We start from the raw sequence: 19,023 nt of genomic DNA, 5'->3' as shown, positions 1-19,023 counted from the left end.
ATTTTCTTACTACCTTCATTTAATGACAATTTATGTGATGATAAAATTGGATAGATATCGTTACAATAATCAAATAATTTGGAAAAAAGAGTTGTGCAGGGGTGACACAGGATTTACTGTGATTCTCCAATTCTGACGTGGAGGTGCGCACACAATCGTACATGATTTTTACTCATATCGCTATAATTATGTGCGCACCTCCACGTAAGAATTGTGACAATTTCAGTGTTTGGAAAATGTTAGTTCAATCCACATGCATGTACATAAAAATATTTATATGTTAGATATCGATCCAAACCAAATAAAGTAGGAAAAAATATCAGTTCAATTCACATGTACTTTCGTAACTAATAACAAAAAATTTGATATGTTAGGCAACAGCAGTTTAGATTTCTGTAATTGCATGTGCATGCAGCATTGGGACAAGTTTTTCTTTCAATTGACAAAGACAATTTGTTATACAGTCGTGATGAATGCACGCGGTCTTGGTAGGCGATTGGGTACGCAGTTGATGTGGCAAGGGCACAGAACCATAGATCATTTTCATCGGGATACACCAGAAAAGATGTGTGGTTCTATGTCCTTGCCATGTCAGCTGCGTACCCAACTGCATACCAAGACCACTTGCATTCATCATTATTTTTTGTTACAGATCTTTTTGATGGTTGGTCAGTAGATTCAGTCTCAATAGATATATCTTTAAGATAATTTAAGAGTCGTGATAATTTGACTTACCCACGTGGCATACTCAATCGACACCCCTGACGTGACATGTTCGGAAATGTAGATCTGTATGCCTCGCGATACAAGTTACACTCCCCCATAAAAAAAAGTGAATCCCGATGAGTGCAGACCTATGGTTCCCGAACATATCATGTCAGGGGTGTCGATTGAGTATGCCACGTGGGTAAGTCGGATTATCACGAATCATAATTTAATGCATCATCAGTCAAAGTAGGGCTGTCAACGGATCAGACCAGAGACACTAAATACGAACCCAAATCTGATATGAATCTGATTTGATCTCTTATCAAGTTGGTTTTGGATCAGACATCTCTCCATGTAATAATGTGTTTGAAATATTATATTTTATGCATATTTTATAAAATTGATGAATTGAGTTGGATTAGGATATCCAAAATAGTGCATCTCACATCAAATCTGTTCTACACTTAAATTTACAGAACATAAAGGGTTTGGGTCTAACAAATTTATTATCAGATCAGTAGCAATTTGGTAGCAATCTGATCCAACCACGATACAATGATTACCCTAGGCCCAACCACCGCCATCCATCTCTTCTCTTCTCTTCTTTATTTGTACTTAAGTAGCGATAATCTGACTTACCCACGTGGCATACTCAATCAACACCCCCAACATGACATGTTCTAGAACTGAAGATCTTCACCCCTTGGGATACACTCTTTTATGGGAGAGTGTTGTTGTGTATCCCAAGGCATACAGATCTACAGTTCTCGAACATGTCACGTTGGGGGTGTCGATTGAGTATGCCACATGGGTAAGTCAAAGTATCACGATTCTTTGTACTTCCTGTTTTATAGGCTAAATTTTAATATTTTTGAGAAAATTACTTATATTTTACTAGTCACCCATCACCATTATATTCGATGTAAACCTTAGAAGTGCAGCCTTTTTCAAGGATGGAACTGTTGAATCCTAGGAGTTGATGTGCATAGGCACCATCGACACTTAGAGCATGAAAGAAATCTACATTAAGGATAGCATGTACAATGTGTAATTATATGTCAATTTCTTTGCTACTTATTTCATCATTATCAAAGACAAACGAATCTTTCTCTATGTCCAATTCGACTTCTTCTATTATGGAATCGTGATTCATGCTAGAAAGACATGGAATTTTACATATTGTCAACATATCACAACCCTCCATTAATCAAGACTTTATATTTACCAATTCATATTACCACTAATGTTTTTCGGGTTTATTATGGAACTTAATTGCTTCTTAATTTCTTTTCTAGTTTGGTTCAACCTTAGAATTAATATGGGGTTGTAAGATTCATTGAAAGGAGCTTAGACCCATGTAAAATTTGAAAAAATAAAATAAAAGATTCATCATCGTAACGACTATGTATCTAAGGCTAATGAAGAACATAAAAGATCTTTAACATTCTTTTGCTTCTAATCAATATATATATATATATATTAACATAACTAAATTATTAAGAAAGTAAAACTTATTAACACACAAAAGCTTTCATCAATTCTTACATCCATCCCTTATTCTTCATTCTATCATGAGACCTTCTTTTCAATCCAGATAGCTGTTTTTCCCAAACTTCCTTAGGAAAACTCGATCTTCTTTCCTCCTTTCGCATTCCCCATGTCTCATATTTTGAGGAATCACCAAAACCTAATTCAAAATCGTATTTGTTACGTAAAGTTGGATCGGAGAGTGTCTGGTAAGCCAGTTGAAGCTCGACAAATCTTTTCGTTGATTCTTCCCTTTTAGAAGGAGGACAAACATCAGGATGGTATTGAAGAACCATTCTTCTGTAAGCCTTCTTTATCTCATCAAAGCCAACATTCTCAGAATCAAGAGAAAGAACTTCATAGAAGTTGTTGCTTCCCCTTTGAATGGAAAACCTGTTTGCTCTGCATGAAATTATGTTCATCTTACAAAACTTTTGCAAGGATCTTGTTGTTGTGGGAAATATTACAACCTTTTTGGGATTCAAACGGATAGGAAGTTCCATAAAAGATCTATCGAGAGAGCGAGAGAGAGAGAGAGAGAGGTATTTGGGTTTGTATGAATGTGGACTTGGAAGGCTCATAATATATAGAGTTTTGAAGATTAAGAGAGGCGACTTAATTTGCGGGGTTGGTACATTAGGTAGGGCTGTCAACATATGCTTATCGGTTCGGATACAATAATATCCGAATCCAAATCCAAATCCAAAATTTTTATCTGATATCCAAATTCGAATTCGAATTTTACGGATGTTCCAAAATTCTATCCAAATTCGAATCCGATTATTTTATTGGATATTGGATAATATTTGATTAGAATTCGAATAATTTGTATATTAAAAAAGTACAATTTTTTCTTATTCAATTGATTTTTCATTATTAAAAAAAAACCTATTATATATTATATTATGTATATAATAAATAAGTCAAATCAAATAATATATATTATATATTATTTCAAATCTGATATTATCAGATTCGAAATGTTATCTGAATTTGTATCCGATAAAAATTCAAATATATAAAACTATTCGAATTCAAATCCGATATTCGAAATTTTCGGATAATATCTGATTTTTCGAATTCAAATTCAAATTTTCAACTATCCATTGACACCCCTAACATTAGGTACTGACTAATGATTTTCTCACTCGCCCGCTTAGCATACTTAAAATACTCTCTTGATGCAGCAGGTGCTAGAACCATAGATCTTTTCTCCTCAGGATATACAAGTTGCGAATATTTATGTGGATGGGCAGATCTGTATCCAAGGCATAAATTATATGACTCTATCACACACCACGTCAAGAGAGTATTTTGAGTATGCAAAGTGGGAGAGTAAGATTATCAAACTCGTAGGTACCTCCAATACTTAACTTACTTTAACCAAGTAAAACTATTTTAGAGAAAATAATTATTTTCTCATGCACTCCCTGACATGTTCTGTGTTAGAATCATAGATTTTTTTTCTCGGGATACATAATTGCACATATTTATGGGGATGTATAATTGTGTATCCCGAGGAAATCAATGGTTCTATCCCATGCCACGTCAAGAGTGTATGTTAGAAAATCACAACTCTTTAGAGAATCGCTATTGCTACCCCAATTTTATTTATAACAAACCAATCTGTCATATCAGATATTGTACTTGAAATGTAGTTGATCATATGAGAAAGAAACTTGGTGTAATTTTAAGAGGTATACTCCCCTTTGCTTCAATAACTTTGTTACTTAACCAACCTAGAGTTGGATCCACACCCTTTTAAACAATTAAATATCTATAATACTCTCAATTTTTTTATCACATACCCATAATGTATTTAACTTCTAAAAAATGTGGGTCTCAATCAAGATTTGTTGAAAAGGAAAAATAATTTCATTACTTAGTTATTAAGGAAAGTTTTTCACATCAGTTGTTAGCATACAAAAACATAATCGGATGCCACTGGGTTGTAAAGTACAAAATTCTAAGAACCTAGAAAAAAAAGTAAATTTTCACCGTTGGATTTCAATTTAAAATTTGAGAGTTCGATAGCCATCCACTTTCAACACCGTGAATCAAACTTAAAAAACAATTTTTTTTTATTTTTTATTTTTTGAATTTTTTTTCTATTGAATATGAGTTTTTGAATTTCAGGCTAGTCTTTTTTTTTTTTTTTTTCTTAAGAAAGAAAAGTTTGTTGAGCAACAAACTTGATCAAGTAGAAATGTTGAGGGTAAATCTCTCTAATTTTAATGTTATTGGGCTGGCCATAACGTATCATTGGTAAAAGTTGGTGTCGTAAGTGGTAACAAACGTTCTTTTATTTCATTCTCTCATACAATCAGGATGTCTGAATTTTATTTAAAAACTGTCTAAGTCTTTGGCATGAACTGCTCGACCTCTTGTGGCCAATCTTTTGTCTGTATTTTCCTTTCTTTTCTCTTTGACCATTTCTTTCCATTTGCATGTATAGTTTATCTTGCACGCTCATTCAATCTTTATAATATCCTCTTTAGATTCTTTGAACTTAATTAGTTTCAATTTTCAAATTGTTTAATGGACGAGCCTCTAGCTGGATTGAAAGCCAATTTTTTTAAACTTCCCCACGTAGTTGAGAATTTGTTCCTTGTGATACTCCTCAAAATCAGATTGATCGTTATATTTTAGCCGTATCATTTTTGTTTACTATTATAATGAAAAAAGGGTGATTTTCAGATTAAAATTTCCAAATTACAAAAATATTATGACGTTTAAATGAAATTAGAGCTATCAATGGATTAGATTAAACCTGAATTTGATCTATTTGACTAATAACTATTACGGATCTAGATCAAGTTTTAAGGACTGGGGTTCCAATAAAGATCATCCAATTTGAAACATATTGCATACTTCTAGATCAACCACATCCTGATCAGATAGAATGTGAGAAAGTATGTATATTGTGTTGTACACCTTGTTTAAATATTGTATTATATATGATGTTTAATTATACATACTTTTTATCAAATTAGGTTGATCCAATCTGGACCCATATCCACTCATCCTTATCATATTAGTCCCAAGTTGATCCGATCCAATCCAAACCCAATCATTTTATATATTTTTGTTCACAGGGTATATATCCTCTCACTGGATAGGACTAGTCCCGACTATCTCATACTCCTATCCCACTCACGAAAGTTTCCCAATATGCAACAAAATTAGTTAGGAGGTCACTCCGTTTCAAACACACAACCAGAAGGAGGAAACCCCTATTGCTAGTTTTACGAGGTGAGCCATCCCCTCAAGGATTCAAACCCAATCCACTTGTAGATCTAAATGACATAACACATTATAAAGCTAATTTTATGAAATGGAGGTCTTAATCAAGATGATTTTATGAAGATCGACAAATAGGTCCTTCAAGTATTCATAGGGTCATTAGGTTAAAAAAAAATATAGCTCATTGCAGTTTGTCATCAGCTAGAATTTGAATTAAACTAAAATTCTTATAATCGCCTATGAGATTGCATGAAAATCATCAAAAATATAAGATTGTATACATATATGTAGCTGCCTAACCCCAAGGGGTTGGCCTAGTGGCAATCCAAACCTTGATAAGCTCCTCAAGAAGGGTAGATCAAGTGTTGAAAACCCCACAAAGCAATTAATTCCTTGGGGCCACCCTCCAGGGTCTAGTGTGTGTGACCATGGGATCAGTATCACACGAAGGGTGGGGATACCTACGAGATTTATATTTGCTTGCATAGCACTCCTACCTAATCTAATACTAGTTAAAAATAATTATTTAGCATACCATAATATATCACATCTATTACTCTAGCATCAAAAATTTTCCATCGCAGGTATTAAATTTGGGTATTCTACAGATTGCCACATGTCAGTTTCGTATTACCAGCTGTACCTAAACCATCATGTATGAAGAAATGTCTGTAACTTCAAATGACTTTTTCTTTAATTTCTAAGCAAGCAAGAATAAATTAGAATAAGATGAACTATTGTACACTATGATTAGGGGTATACCCTCTTGATTTAGGGGATATGAAGGCCCCAGAATACCCAATAAATCACCAACATATACTCTTTCCACAACTTCAATAGTTCCTTCTCTGAAAACATGATGTATTTACCAAAAATGAATTATTCAAACAATCGAAGCTCCAGACATTATGCCATTCGCGTTAAATCTTGTTCAAGATTAAAATATCGACCCATCTAGAATATCGATGCTCATTATATTAGGACTATTTAAATATTAATACTTGTTGTGCCAATCTCATTATGGATTTGGATCCCTTAAACTAACATATTATTTGGGAGTAAAATACTTAAAAATTCACACAAATAATGTCTTTCTCAATGTCCCAGCTTGAATTCAAATAATAAGAAATCCATGAATCATGAGCTTGAAACGCGTATATATTTGTTTCCATCTGCCGGCAGCAATCTTTTAGCTTCACTAATTTATTTTTTAAGAATTGATTCTGTACTAAGTAAAACCTTGAATATCAAACAAGACATCTCATATTCAAAGAGTCTCATTTTTTAACCTTACACACAGCTTCCAGGTAGAGGGTGACTATGGGTACCCTTTATCTAATGGATCGAATCGGATCCATTTATTCGTGTTCAGTCTGATTCTTATTAACCTATTCTTAAAGAATGGGTCAAGTTCGACAGTTTTGTTCTCTATATATAGTCATTCATTCTCCCCACCCCGGCCCACGCCCATTGCACTAACCTAGCTTCATATAACGGGTACAGTAATTTACCAATACCTGACCCAAACCGGCCCATTGAAACCCGTATTAGCTAGTCCATAAAACTCGAAATATGATACTTTAGTCTGTTTGTCATTTGTATGTTGTGCAGACAGTCAACGCAGGTGGATTAATATTTTTATCAATGATTATTAAAATATTAACCAACATGCCATGAAAGGACAAAACTAGAAGTTAAAAGAGTTAATCTAATTCTCTAATCTCTAGGAAATACCTATTAGATTTAAAATGTGTCTTTGTCTTATTAGTGTCCACTATTTCTCTGATGGGCTGACATTTCTAACCATCAAATGAGCTGCAGCCTGTAGGTCCGTAGCCCATAACATGAAAGTGGACTATCTGTCATACACGTCCTGGTAAATGTTATATTTATAGTTATTTTAAGAATAATATAGATATTTTACATTCAAAACAACAAAAAATTCTTTGATTTTTTTTTTTTTTTTTTTTTTTTTTTTTTTTAATTTCATGGGTTAACTGGATTTTTTTAATAAGTTAATGAAAAAAATTTTGCTAAAAAAAAAAAAGAAGTCAATCTAGGATTTCTCCGAATCATGGAGAAGCCAATCATATGAGCCCAAGTGTATTGAGGGTATCACCAATTTGTATATTACCCTCATTAGTCATCATGCTATTGGTCATCAAGGATTTTGTGAAATCTTGGATCGACCTTTCTATGAGCAAAAAAATCTCTCGTAAGTTGTTGGGTACATTTTTTTCTTTATAAAATTCAGCTAGAAAACCAACTTCTAAAAGATAGTTCCATATCGTCTTGCAAGAAAATAGGATTTGATACTGAGCTCCAAATATATGCTATTGGGATGAGATGGCTCCTACTAGCTCCCCTCCCCCACCACCACACCCCAGGAACCGCATGTGCGAGTTCCCTCGCATATGGCTCAAGTGGCAAAGGCTCTTTCCTTTGAGCCAAAAGGATTACAAAATCAATTGAATTTGTACAAGGTCTCCCATCCACCTTAGTGATTTAAGTGATAAAAACTATACTACGGTACTGGTTGCAGAACCATACTTCCACTAACCCTAAATACAAAGCCCACTTAAGCTCAAATAATTTGATTGTTGGTTATAGGAAGGAATGCAATTTTCCAAATTGACCAAAAGGGTGTGTTTCTCTCTCTAAAATTTTAGATTAAATCTAAGGGTATGGTCATACAAGTATAATCCACGTTGTCTAAATTATTTGAGATTGTTGAGGTAACAGCCATAGCGATTCCTTACAAACTTAGAACTTTGATATAATCTAGAAACCCCAAAAAATACACTAGGATTCGTTGGAGAAGAAAGTAAGAAATTTCAGATTATTGGAGAGACTCGATATCTGAAGAAACAAGTCAAGAGATCACCTATTAGCCTTTTTTTATTCTTGTAATGTTCTTGGTAGGTCTACTTTAGATTTTGTCTTGATATTCATATTTTAGAAGATCAATTTGTTTCATTGAATGTATTATTATTTTAAAAATCCAAAAGTCCTTTGAAGATTTGAGGTTTAAATAAGAACATTAAGGGCAAGATAAAAACACTGGATACTATTTGAGATTATTTGGACTGGGCCTGGAAGGACAGGGCCCACACCCAAGCCGAGCTTGGGTCAAGAAAACGGAGCCTATCTAAATTTTCATAATACCAACGTATGTGGGTCATATGACAAAGATATTTAATTTCGATAGCTTTGAGCAATTAATCAAGTGGAGAAAAACTCAACTTGTGCATATTTTGCCCCTAAAAAATTCTTCAATTATGTTCCCACCATATAAAATAGATTGCAATTGTAAGCATATCTTGAATGATCTTGCTCGAGAATCTAACACTTCAGATAAGAACGTCCAATCAATCAGACAAAGGAATATCTAACAATTACTTTTCTCCAATCCAACAAAGGACCTTGAGGGTTTAGGACTCGAAGCAAGGGTAGAGCCAGGTAGTGGGGGCAACCTATAATTAATGGTAAAATTAAAAAGCTTGAATATGAATAATTTTGGGAAGAAATTCAAAGATTTTTTTGTTAGAAATTGAAGAAAAGATTACTTAGGTCTTTTCCAATTAGTCCATGAGAGAAGGCCTAATCAAGAGACAATGTCATCTTCAAAAATTGTAAGAGGGTTGGGTGGAAAAAATTGGAGGGAGATGATGGGGTAAGGGCAAATAAGGAGGGAGATGAGTGAGTGCGGGCAAATGAGGCAAGCATTTAGTTGAAAATACAGGACCGTCTCAATTGCCCGCACAGGCTCCTTACTAGCCCTACCCCTAGCTCAACATGCACTTTTAAAAGTGAAATTCACCCTTAGGCATTAATTTCAAGATAGTCTCGTCTTCTCTACCATGAAGAGGAGAGGAATCATATGAAAGGCAGGCCACTTTCGATAATTGTATGGAGGGCTCAACAACCATTCAGCAGTTGTTGCATTGGGCTCACTACCAAAACACCCAATAATTGTCCTCCCAAATTTAATTTACCACTAAATACTAGGGGTGCAACTCGGTTCGGGTTGGTTTGATTTCGAGCAAAAGTAGAACCGAACCGACCAAGGTCGGTTCCATTATATTGAAATCGAAACCGAATCGAATTGATGTATAACCGAACCGACCTTCATTCGGTTTGGTTCGGTTTGGTTCCAGGGTTGCCAAATACATGTCATCAATAATTAAGAAAAAAAAAAACATTTTACAATAAATATTCTACAGGCCTTTCTACCAGCCATCTACAAGCCATCTTACAGTCGATGCAAAAGACGAGAGAGAGAGAGGGATGAACCGTCGGTTGCTGGAGTTGAGGCAACCCACAGCCACAGCCACAGCCGCAGCCGCACGCTCGTACAATCGCAAACAATTGTGAGAGAGAGAGAGAGAGAAAGGAATGATCGTCAATCGTCGACCGTCAGATTTGAGGCTGCAATCGCAAGTGATTTGTTGCACGCCGCACAGTCGCACACAACTGCGAGAGAGAGAAAGAAGGAGAAGGATGGAGGGAGGATCGCCGAACGCCGGACGTAAGATTTGAGCCCACCACCGCAGGTTGGCTGCAAGAAATGAGAATGATAGTGAGAGAGGGAAAGAATGAGTGAGATGTTTAGGGTTTTAAAAAAATCTTATATGGGTTCGATTTTCGGTTTGGTTCAGTTATATATAAAGTCTGAACTGAGAACCAAACCGAATTCATCGATTCTTCATTTTTTCAATCCGAAACCGAACCATTATCAATTTAAACCGAACCAAACCAATCCAAATCTCACGGTTTGGTTCGGTTCTCGATTTGAATCGAATTAACTTGCACCCCTACGAAATACCCCCATCTAAGAGGGGATCATTCCACATCAATTAAGATCAATTAGATATATTAGACTATTGGGTTGATTGATTGTCTTTCTATATTGGTGGATGTTTTCAATTTATATATAAATTCAATGGACAAATGTACATCAGCCAAGAATTCAAAATTTTGTTTCTTTGGAATATTCCCTATCTTGGCTTTGTGAAGCTTGTCAAGGAAATCGTTGGAGTCATGTAATCAAACGGGGTATGCCCCTTCCTTTCATGGTCGTTAATTCTTTTTAATTTAATCTTTCTACTTGCTAAGAAAAAAAAAAAATCATCCCTGATTCAATCACGAGTTACCGAATTGACTCAATAGATATTGGAGTTTTAATCAAAGTTTTGAGCAAAACACATTGTAAAAGAATATAAACTGAATTTTATTCCATAACACCATAAAGAGAAAATTGATTTTCTCTTGAAGAAAAAAAGAACATGAGAACAATAATACAACACCTGATGAGAAGAATGAACACTGGAACACGAATACAACATCACCCCCAAAAAAAAAAAATGGTTCTTAATTAGAAGATTGATTCTCTTGCGCCATACGATGATCAGATCTCCTCCTCAATCCACAAAGTTGTTCTTCCCATCTCCTCTCTCTAAAAATTCCCTCTCTCGCTTCATCATTGTATGTTCTCCCGAATTCTGTGAAACCCAATTCATAATCATAGTTTTTACGTAAAATTGGATCAGAAAGGGTCTTGTAGGCCTTATGAAGCTCTACGAACTTCCGAGTTGATTCTTCCCTTGTGGAAGGATTACAAACATCAGGGTGGTACTGAAGTGCCATGCTTCTATAAGCCTTCTTTATCTGATCTACACTCACATCTTCAACATTAAGACAAAGAACTTTGTAGTAGTTTGGGGTCTCTTTTCTTTCTCCACCAAATTTGCATGAAATAATTTTGAGATTTCGAGGTCGTTGTAAGTTGTGTGAGAGAGGAACAGATACGAGAGGTTTTGAAGAACTAAAGCTAGAGATTAGAGAATGATCCATAATGGGTAGAGATACAAGGAAGAAATCTGTGTTATATATATAATAGGAGGGAGAGAGAGAGAGAGAGAGAGAGAGAACGGTGACTACAAAGCCAAAAAGTAAAAAAGCGTTTTTTTCTTTTATAAGAATGGCAAAGGGTGTCTCCCAATGAGTCCTACACTCACATCAAGTTCATAAAACGAGTTTTAAGCATAGTTTTAAAACTCGTTGAGTCGAGAGTTGCTCGACCGAGTTGACTAGACTTGGTTTGATTTCGTGTTTTAAATTTAAAAATAGATTTAATTCATTATTATCACCTAATTCATAATTAGATTTGTTACAAATCAGGGGTGACTCGGCTGAGTTTATATTTGAATGGGGGACTTAGTTCAAACGAGTTTCAAGGTAGCGTCGACTCAAATTTCAATAGAGATAAATCGACTCGGACAAGTTCTAAAACTATCACAAACACAAATGTTATTATATCAACATAATGTACTCTTCATATCATCCAATCAACAATGAATTGAACGGCCAGGATTCATATGTATATAGGGGTCAGTTTTATAATTTATATCATGAAGGACATTCACTTAAATTTATTTCTATGTATGAAGACCATAAAACATAAACTAGGGATGAATTTGGCTTCTAATGAAAGAAAAAATAATTTAAATTTGTACCCACTTTACCTCGTATTCTAAGAAGTATTGACTGAAGTTTCAGGTTTTTAGGATTAAATAATGATATTAACCCATTCTCTCTTTGAATGATAATGCCAATGCTACTTACTTCAGCCGGCTGCTTAAAAGTCAATTTTAGATCTTATATTTATATATTTTAGATTAGATAGACAACCCAACCCCTTTATCTGGTTTACCTCAGGTACTAGTTGGGCTTCCAAATGGGCCGAGCCTGTATGGGCCAAATGAAAAATGCCAATTTCCAAGCCCAAAGCATCGTGCTAGTATTTAGTTTGAAATTTTTTTTCTTTATATATAGATATATATGTATATTGTAATATAAGTTATTGACCGAGCTGCCCAAGAGGCCAAATACCTTAGCCTCGAAAAATGTTTTGTGGTAAGTACAAAGATATAGGGATTTTTTAAGAGAATTTGTTTTGAAAATGTCTTCAACACCACCCTTTCAATCGAGCCAAAGCTCAATCTACCAAGTGTAGGTGAGGGTATCTACTACATCCTAGAGTTATTATAAAAAATTAAATAAAAGATGGGGAAAGATGGGAGGGAGAGAAGCGGGATTAATGTTATTTTTTTTAGTCCTCACCTACCTTGTTCTTGACTTGTATTATTTTTCTTTGTGTTTTCTTCTTGATCTTTAAAATGTTAGCTTCTTGACTTTGAACCTTTAAGCTTTGAAAATGAAATTGGAAGGTATTTTAGTGTATGGATTGGGGTGGTAGGAAAGATTATTTTATGAAGTTGAGTAGGGAATTTAGAGGGGTTCTAAAGAGATTGAGAGAGAGTTGAAGGGTTCTGAATTCTTAAAGTTGAAAGAGATAAGAGATTAAAAGAGAGTGAGAGGGAGTTCAAACATTGAGGGTTTGTGAGAGAGAGGTGGGTTTTTATAGGGACTTAAGACACTTTTAAGGGAAAGAGAACGTGAAAGTGGAAAATGATTGAAAATGACATGAGGTTTGTAAATGAGATGTAGGGAATTTGTTGTTAAGGGAGGGCAAATTTGGTAAGAAAGAGTTGGAATGGATTGCTTGACCCATATGGTTGGATCTCTCAACCCAAGTGAGTTGAGTGTTAGGTGAGGCTAAGGGGTGTGGGTGTTGGGTTTAAAAAATGATTTTTGTAAGAACTTAAGTGGTTAGATTTTGGGGGGTGATTGTAATGAAGAAATGTGGTAAAATGTATGGAGGTGTATGGGTTAGGTGAGTTGATTAAGGAGAAGGGATGTGAAAATTACTTGTGATGAGAGTTTGAAGAAAATGATTGGGTAGGTTGTAATATGAGGTGTGCATTGATTAACTTTTTGAGGATGATGATGAGGTTGAATTGATTGATTTAGAAATGTGGGTTGTGGGAGTGACAAGTGTCTATCTTGATAATCATTAATTTTTTGTGTTGATTGATTGAGACTATGGATATGAGTATGGTTTTGGGCTTGGGTAGAGATTTGATTTAGAATAGGTTTTTTTGTATGTTGAGTTTAAAATTGAATTTTGGTTTAAGTTAAGTTACATTATAATTGGCTTAGGGGGTAGAAATTGGATTTAATGGGTTTAAGGATTTGGTGGGCTTTAAGGGACTTGAAATGGGTTTGAGGCTTGATTTTAGATTTGGAAATGAAATGATGGTGAATAGAGATTTATATGACGAATTGACCTTATTATGAGTCCATTGAACCATTATAAGTCTTAGTGCATTTTATTTAAACAAAAATATCTAATTTTAAAGATTTGGACCCTTAGGACTGTTGATGGTTTTTTTGATAAACAATGTCTTTTTGAACCTTTTTTGAGTAACACCCGTTCAAATTGTTGTGTCTACACAAAGTATATATCCTCTTTTCCTACGAAAGTTTTCCAACCTATAACAGAATTAGTCAAGAGGTCACCCTGTTTCAAACACACAAACAGAGAGAATAAACCACTATTGCTAGTTTTACATGCAAAACCATCACCCTAAGGATTCCAAACCCAATCCACTAATAAACCTAAACGACATAACACACTATAAAGTTAGTTTTATCAAATGGAAGTCTTGATCAAGAAGATTTTATGTAGATCGACAAATAGGTCCTTCAAGTATTCATAGGGTCATTGGGTTAAAAAAAAAAAATGTAGCTCATTGCGGTTTGTCATCTGTTAGAATTTGAATTAAACTAAAATTCTTACAATATGATTGTATATACGTGTTGCCTAACCCCAAGAGACTGATCTAGTGGCAATCCGAGCCTTGATAAGCTCCTCAAGAAAGGTAGATCAAGTATTTGAAAACCCAAGAAACAATGAATTCCTAGGGCCACCCTCCAGGATCCGGTGCATGTGACCATGGGATTAGTCTCATCCAATATATATATATATATATGGGTCCTGTTCAGCATCAAACATTTTGGCCTCACCAAAAATCAGCCAATTCCAAAACTTCTAGCCCCATGTTTACAAGTTGAAAAATCGTGGACCATCCATTTTTTGTAAACCGTTTTTGATGGGGTTAGAAGTTATGGAATGGGCTGATTTTTGGTGATGATGATCTCCTCACCGTAAAGATCATCCTCACCAAAAATCAGCCAATTCCAAAACTTCTAACCCATGTTTTGAAAAATGTTTTGCCAAAATGTTTGGTGCCGAACACTTCCCTATATATATATACACAGTTGCCTATGTATCATAATACACCACATATCTACCCTACCTAATCTAATACTAGTTAAAGATAATTATTTAACATACCATAATACACCAAATAATACATAATATCTATTACTCTAGTATCAAACATTTTCCATCACAGGTATTAAATTTGGGTATTCTACAGTTCGTTGTATGTCAGTTTCATAGTACGACCTGTAGCCCAACCATCACGTATGTAAAAATGACTCTAATTTCAAATGACCTTTTTTTTTCTAAGCAAACAAGAATAAATTAGAATAAGATGGAATATTATACGATATGATAGGGGCATACCCCCTAGATTTAGGGGATATGAAGGCCCAAGAAGACCCAATAAATCACCAGCATATACTCTTTCCACAACTTTAATAGTTCCTTCTCTGAAAACATGATGTATTTACCAAGAATGAATTATTCAAACAATTCAAACTCCAGACTTTATGCTATTCGTGTTAAATCTTGTTCGAGATTAGAATATTGATGCTCGTTACATTAGGACTACTTACATATTAATACTTGTTGTGCCAATCTCATTATGGATTTCGATCCCTTAAACTAACATATTATTTAGGAGTAAAATAGTTAAAAATTCACACAAATAATGTCTTTCTCAATGTCCCAGCTTCAAATCAAATAATAACAAACCCATGAATCATGGGCTTGCAACGCACCTATATTTGTTACTATCTGCCCGTGGCAATCATTTAGCTTCACTAATTTATTTTTATAGATTTGATTCTGTACTAAGTAAAACCTTGAACATCAAACAAGACTTCTCATATTCGAAGAGTCTCATTTTTTAACCTTACGCACAGGCTCCAGATAGAGGATGACTATGGGTACCCTTTATCTAATGGATCGAATCGAATCCCATTATTCGAGAGGTTCAGTATGATTCTTATTACCCTATCATTAAAGATAACCTATAGATAAAGAGGAGAGAAAGGCCCGTTTTAATATCATGGTAAATTTGGAGGTCCAATTCAAAATCAATTGGCAATGTGTGGAGAGGCCCAAGAACTTATTAGGAGAGAGACAAGGCAATGAGTTTTCGATGTGCGACTAAACTCAACAATCATCAATTCACTTTTTTTTATTTTTGTAATGTTCCTGGTAGATCTATTTTAGATTTTGACTTGATGTTCATATTTTAGAAGATCAATTTGGAAAAGATAAGAGGAGAGGTACCTCAAACATTCAGAAAGCGTCGAGGAACATGTCATCGATTACCACCAAAACAACAAATATTAGTAGGGATCTCCTTCGGTTCAACGTTAAAGCTTTTGTTTCTTTAATTTGTTACTTGAAGGCAAGGCTCATTACACTATCATATAAACCAGCTCGTAAGAGGATTTATAAGTCCCATTTAAGTGGGCATGAATTGTCCATTTCTCGGCCACATTTAATAAGAGTTAAAACGCCAATCACCCGTTGCCACATGTGATATCATGTCTTCGTTTTCAAGTTAATTAATTAAAGTGGGACCCGTGTGATGGAAAGTGATCCCCTGCATTGTCGTGTAATAGGCACTAACGTGCGCCTTGGGACCAATACAACATAACCCCGGAGAATAAGGCCACATATGGGTTATGGTCGTGGTCCTCACGTCACGCCTCAACATCTAAACTCTCTGATTAATTTTTCGAGTAGGACGTCTCATCAAGTGTAGCCAATTATTATTATTATTTATTATCGTTTCTCTTAACCGTTACCGTTACCGTTACCGTTACCTTTCCATAAACTTCCATTTCAATTTCTCATTTCGATGAGAAATGTTTTTCTTCGTTCATTTCATTCCCAAGCACAAATAAGATGAGATCATTTCTCATATTTTATTGGTTTTGTTAACATGTGCGCCCGCCCTAAGGATACATGTTAAGCTGCATTATATGAAGTTTTTTTTTTTTTTGATAAATTCATTATATGAAGTTTGAAAATAAGTAATTTGAGAGTATTCTTTTTTTAGAGTTGTTATTGCCACACTATTTTTTTTTCTAACACTGCACTAATGGTGTGCAATTCCTTGATGATTTATATAAGAATTGGAGGGCAATAGTAACATTCTAGGGTTTTTTTTTTTTTTTTTTTGGTAAAAAAAATTCTTTGAGTGCATTTTTGGTAGAAAATTCAATTTCCCATATATTTAATGCAACTTAATGTGTGCCCTTGGACACATGGCACATGTGGGCACATATTTACAAAATCCCACAATTATAATCCTAGGGTAATGTTAACGTATGCCTTTAGGTCACACTTTAAAGTTAAATAAATACATGTTGGAAATTGAATTTTGTATGGAGAATGCCCTTTAAAAAATTGGTTTTTACCAAAATACCCAAAGATTTCAATTTCCAAAGCTTATTTGTTACACTACATATGATTTCATGCACACCACCTCGTTAGTATAGTGAAAAACATTTATATGTGGCTCTAAGCAGTCACTTTAGAATAGCTCTTATCTTTAATCAATTGTATTCAACCTCTCGTTAATTCATTAATCGTATAAAATTCTATATTTTTTATCCAAAATTTCATTATCTTCTATTTTAAAATTTTGATCTATCTTGTTCTTGTGATTTTGAATGCTGAAGAAAATAGAAATTATAAGACTTTTTTATGGTTGGTCCATGATTTTATGGTGCAACTTAAACAGTGATATAAGTTTCCATAAGTAGTTATAACTATTTCAACTAGTTACCAATAGTGGAGACGTCGTACAAACCAAGAGGCACATTAACGTTTGATCATAAAAGGACATTGATTCGGCCAAACTAAAGGGGTTACACCCATTGAGGTATTTCGTTGAATCCCTTCAATGATTATAAATATGAGATAATCCAAAAGGATCATTATCTATTTTCTTCTCAAATAAATCTTTGTGAGATTCTTCCAGTTTAACGAGTGCGTTTCACATTATTTTCAGATCAATAAACCAACAGTCGTAAAGTTGAAGAGTACTAATATTTTCCCAAAAGGTTGTAGATGTCAAGTTTTTGGAAGAAATATCAATGGCCTTTTATTTAAGGGTTAAAGAATAAGGCATTTAAGCCATTTTTCATTAGTTTATTTTAGAAGACCAAGGTAAAGAGATGAATGGCATTAGTACGAAAATCGAGGGTAATTCAAATCTTCACCAAAACGTGAATGGTATGATGTCTAAATCACCTTTTCTAAAATTGTAGTCAATGGAGATCGGGAGACCAATTTTAAGTGACATCTTATGAAAGAGACGACACTAACCATCCAATTTTTTTAGGTAGACGTAGTTATCTCTGATCTTTTTCAAAAACTGAAACGATGATATATAAGAATTGGAAGTTAGATACCATTTTATTTTGGTTTTATCTTAGTAGCAATCATAGCTTTAATGCTCCGTAATACTCTTCGTGTCATCCACCATGGATTCCAAGTTGACTCCCCGAGTCATCTCAAATCAGGTAAATAATTTTATTTTATTTTATTTATAATTAGAGTTAGACATGAAAGTGGATAGGAATCATAAATGATTTTTCACTTGTATCTCAATGACAAGCATTTATGGTTCCCATACATTTTCACGTCAAGAAGTGCGATATGAGGTTCTAACTTGAGGTCACTTCAACATTATTCGTATAATTATTATTAACATGCATTTATATTTAAGTAAAAATAATATTAATTTTTATAAAATGAGTCGGATTTGAAGATATGCTCAGTCACAAAATTATATTTTTGTTTAGATAATAAATATTTAAATTTTATCAAACAATAAAAAATAAAAATAAAATCTAGTTGATCCGACCAAGTTTTATTGAGTTGGCAATTATTTTCAAAATATTAGATGAGACATCGGATTTTGGACGAGTCAATGTGAAGGAAGATTGATGGGAATGACGACCAGATGTTAAGGTGTGCAACTTTAGTGGGTCGGGTCCTAAACTTGCCTGACTTAAACTTCACCTACAATTATAAAAATTCAATCATTTCGATATTACTAATTGTAGAAATAATTAAAATGTAATAATGATCTTAATGAATACCATAAATTATTTAATTTCAAGACAATTTTTCATGGGATCAAGAATAAATAGCAAAACGTGGTATGTTTTCACAGCCTGAGCAAGTCTAGAAGCGATTGGATTTGTCTCAAATGTCTATTTTATGGGCCTTAATTTGCTAGAAAATTCAAAATGTGGCAACTACTATTTTTATTTTATTTTTAGGTTTTTTAAATACACCACAGCCTCCTTCGACTTCAACTAAGAAAGTGAAAATTTGGGGAAATGCTTGCATGGTCTCATTTAATGCATTTATTTCTTACTATATACAGACAAGATGTGCATGTAGAACTATCATTGAAAACGGAA

The 19,023-nt window shown here is 34.2% G+C and overlaps 2 protein-coding genes across 2 annotated transcripts; both read right to left on the bottom strand.

Annotated features, from left to right (window-relative positions):
* Positions 1 to 2,249: 2,249 nt before the first annotated feature.
* Positions 2,250 to 2,657, bottom strand: LOC147409610 (chaperone protein dnaJ 20, chloroplastic-like). Its single transcript, XM_086418183.1, has one exon. It carries the CDS (start codon positions 2,655 to 2,657, stop codon positions 2,250 to 2,252), a length of 408 nt encoding a protein of 135 aa, XP_086274309.1.
* An 8,191-nt stretch (positions 2,658 to 10,848) lies between these two features.
* LOC147409609 (chaperone protein dnaJ 20, chloroplastic-like) lies at positions 10,849 to 11,331 on the bottom strand. Its single transcript, XM_086418167.1, has one exon. It carries the CDS (start codon positions 11,329 to 11,331, stop codon positions 10,849 to 10,851), a length of 483 nt encoding a protein of 160 aa, XP_086274293.1.
* Positions 11,332 to 19,023: the final 7,692 nt, after the last annotated feature.

The sequence above is a fragment of the Akebia trifoliata genome, chromosome 2 (genome assembly GCF_017979445.1).
Source record: "Akebia trifoliata isolate Shusen 1 chromosome 2, ASM1797944v1, whole genome shotgun sequence".
Classification (NCBI taxonomy): Eukaryota; Viridiplantae; Streptophyta; class Magnoliopsida; order Ranunculales; family Lardizabalaceae; genus Akebia; species Akebia trifoliata.
Note: the sequence above shows the minus strand (reverse complement) of the source record. Positions and strands in the feature narration are given on the sequence as shown.

Coding starts and splice junctions, on each gene's coding strand:
- LOC147409609 (XM_086418167.1), bottom strand. CDS start 11,331: ATGGATCATTCTCTAATCTCTAGCTTTAGTTCTTCAAAACCTCTCGTA.
- LOC147409610 (XM_086418183.1), bottom strand. CDS start 2,657: ATGAACATAATTTCATGCAGAGCAAACAGGTTTTCCATTCAAAGGGGA.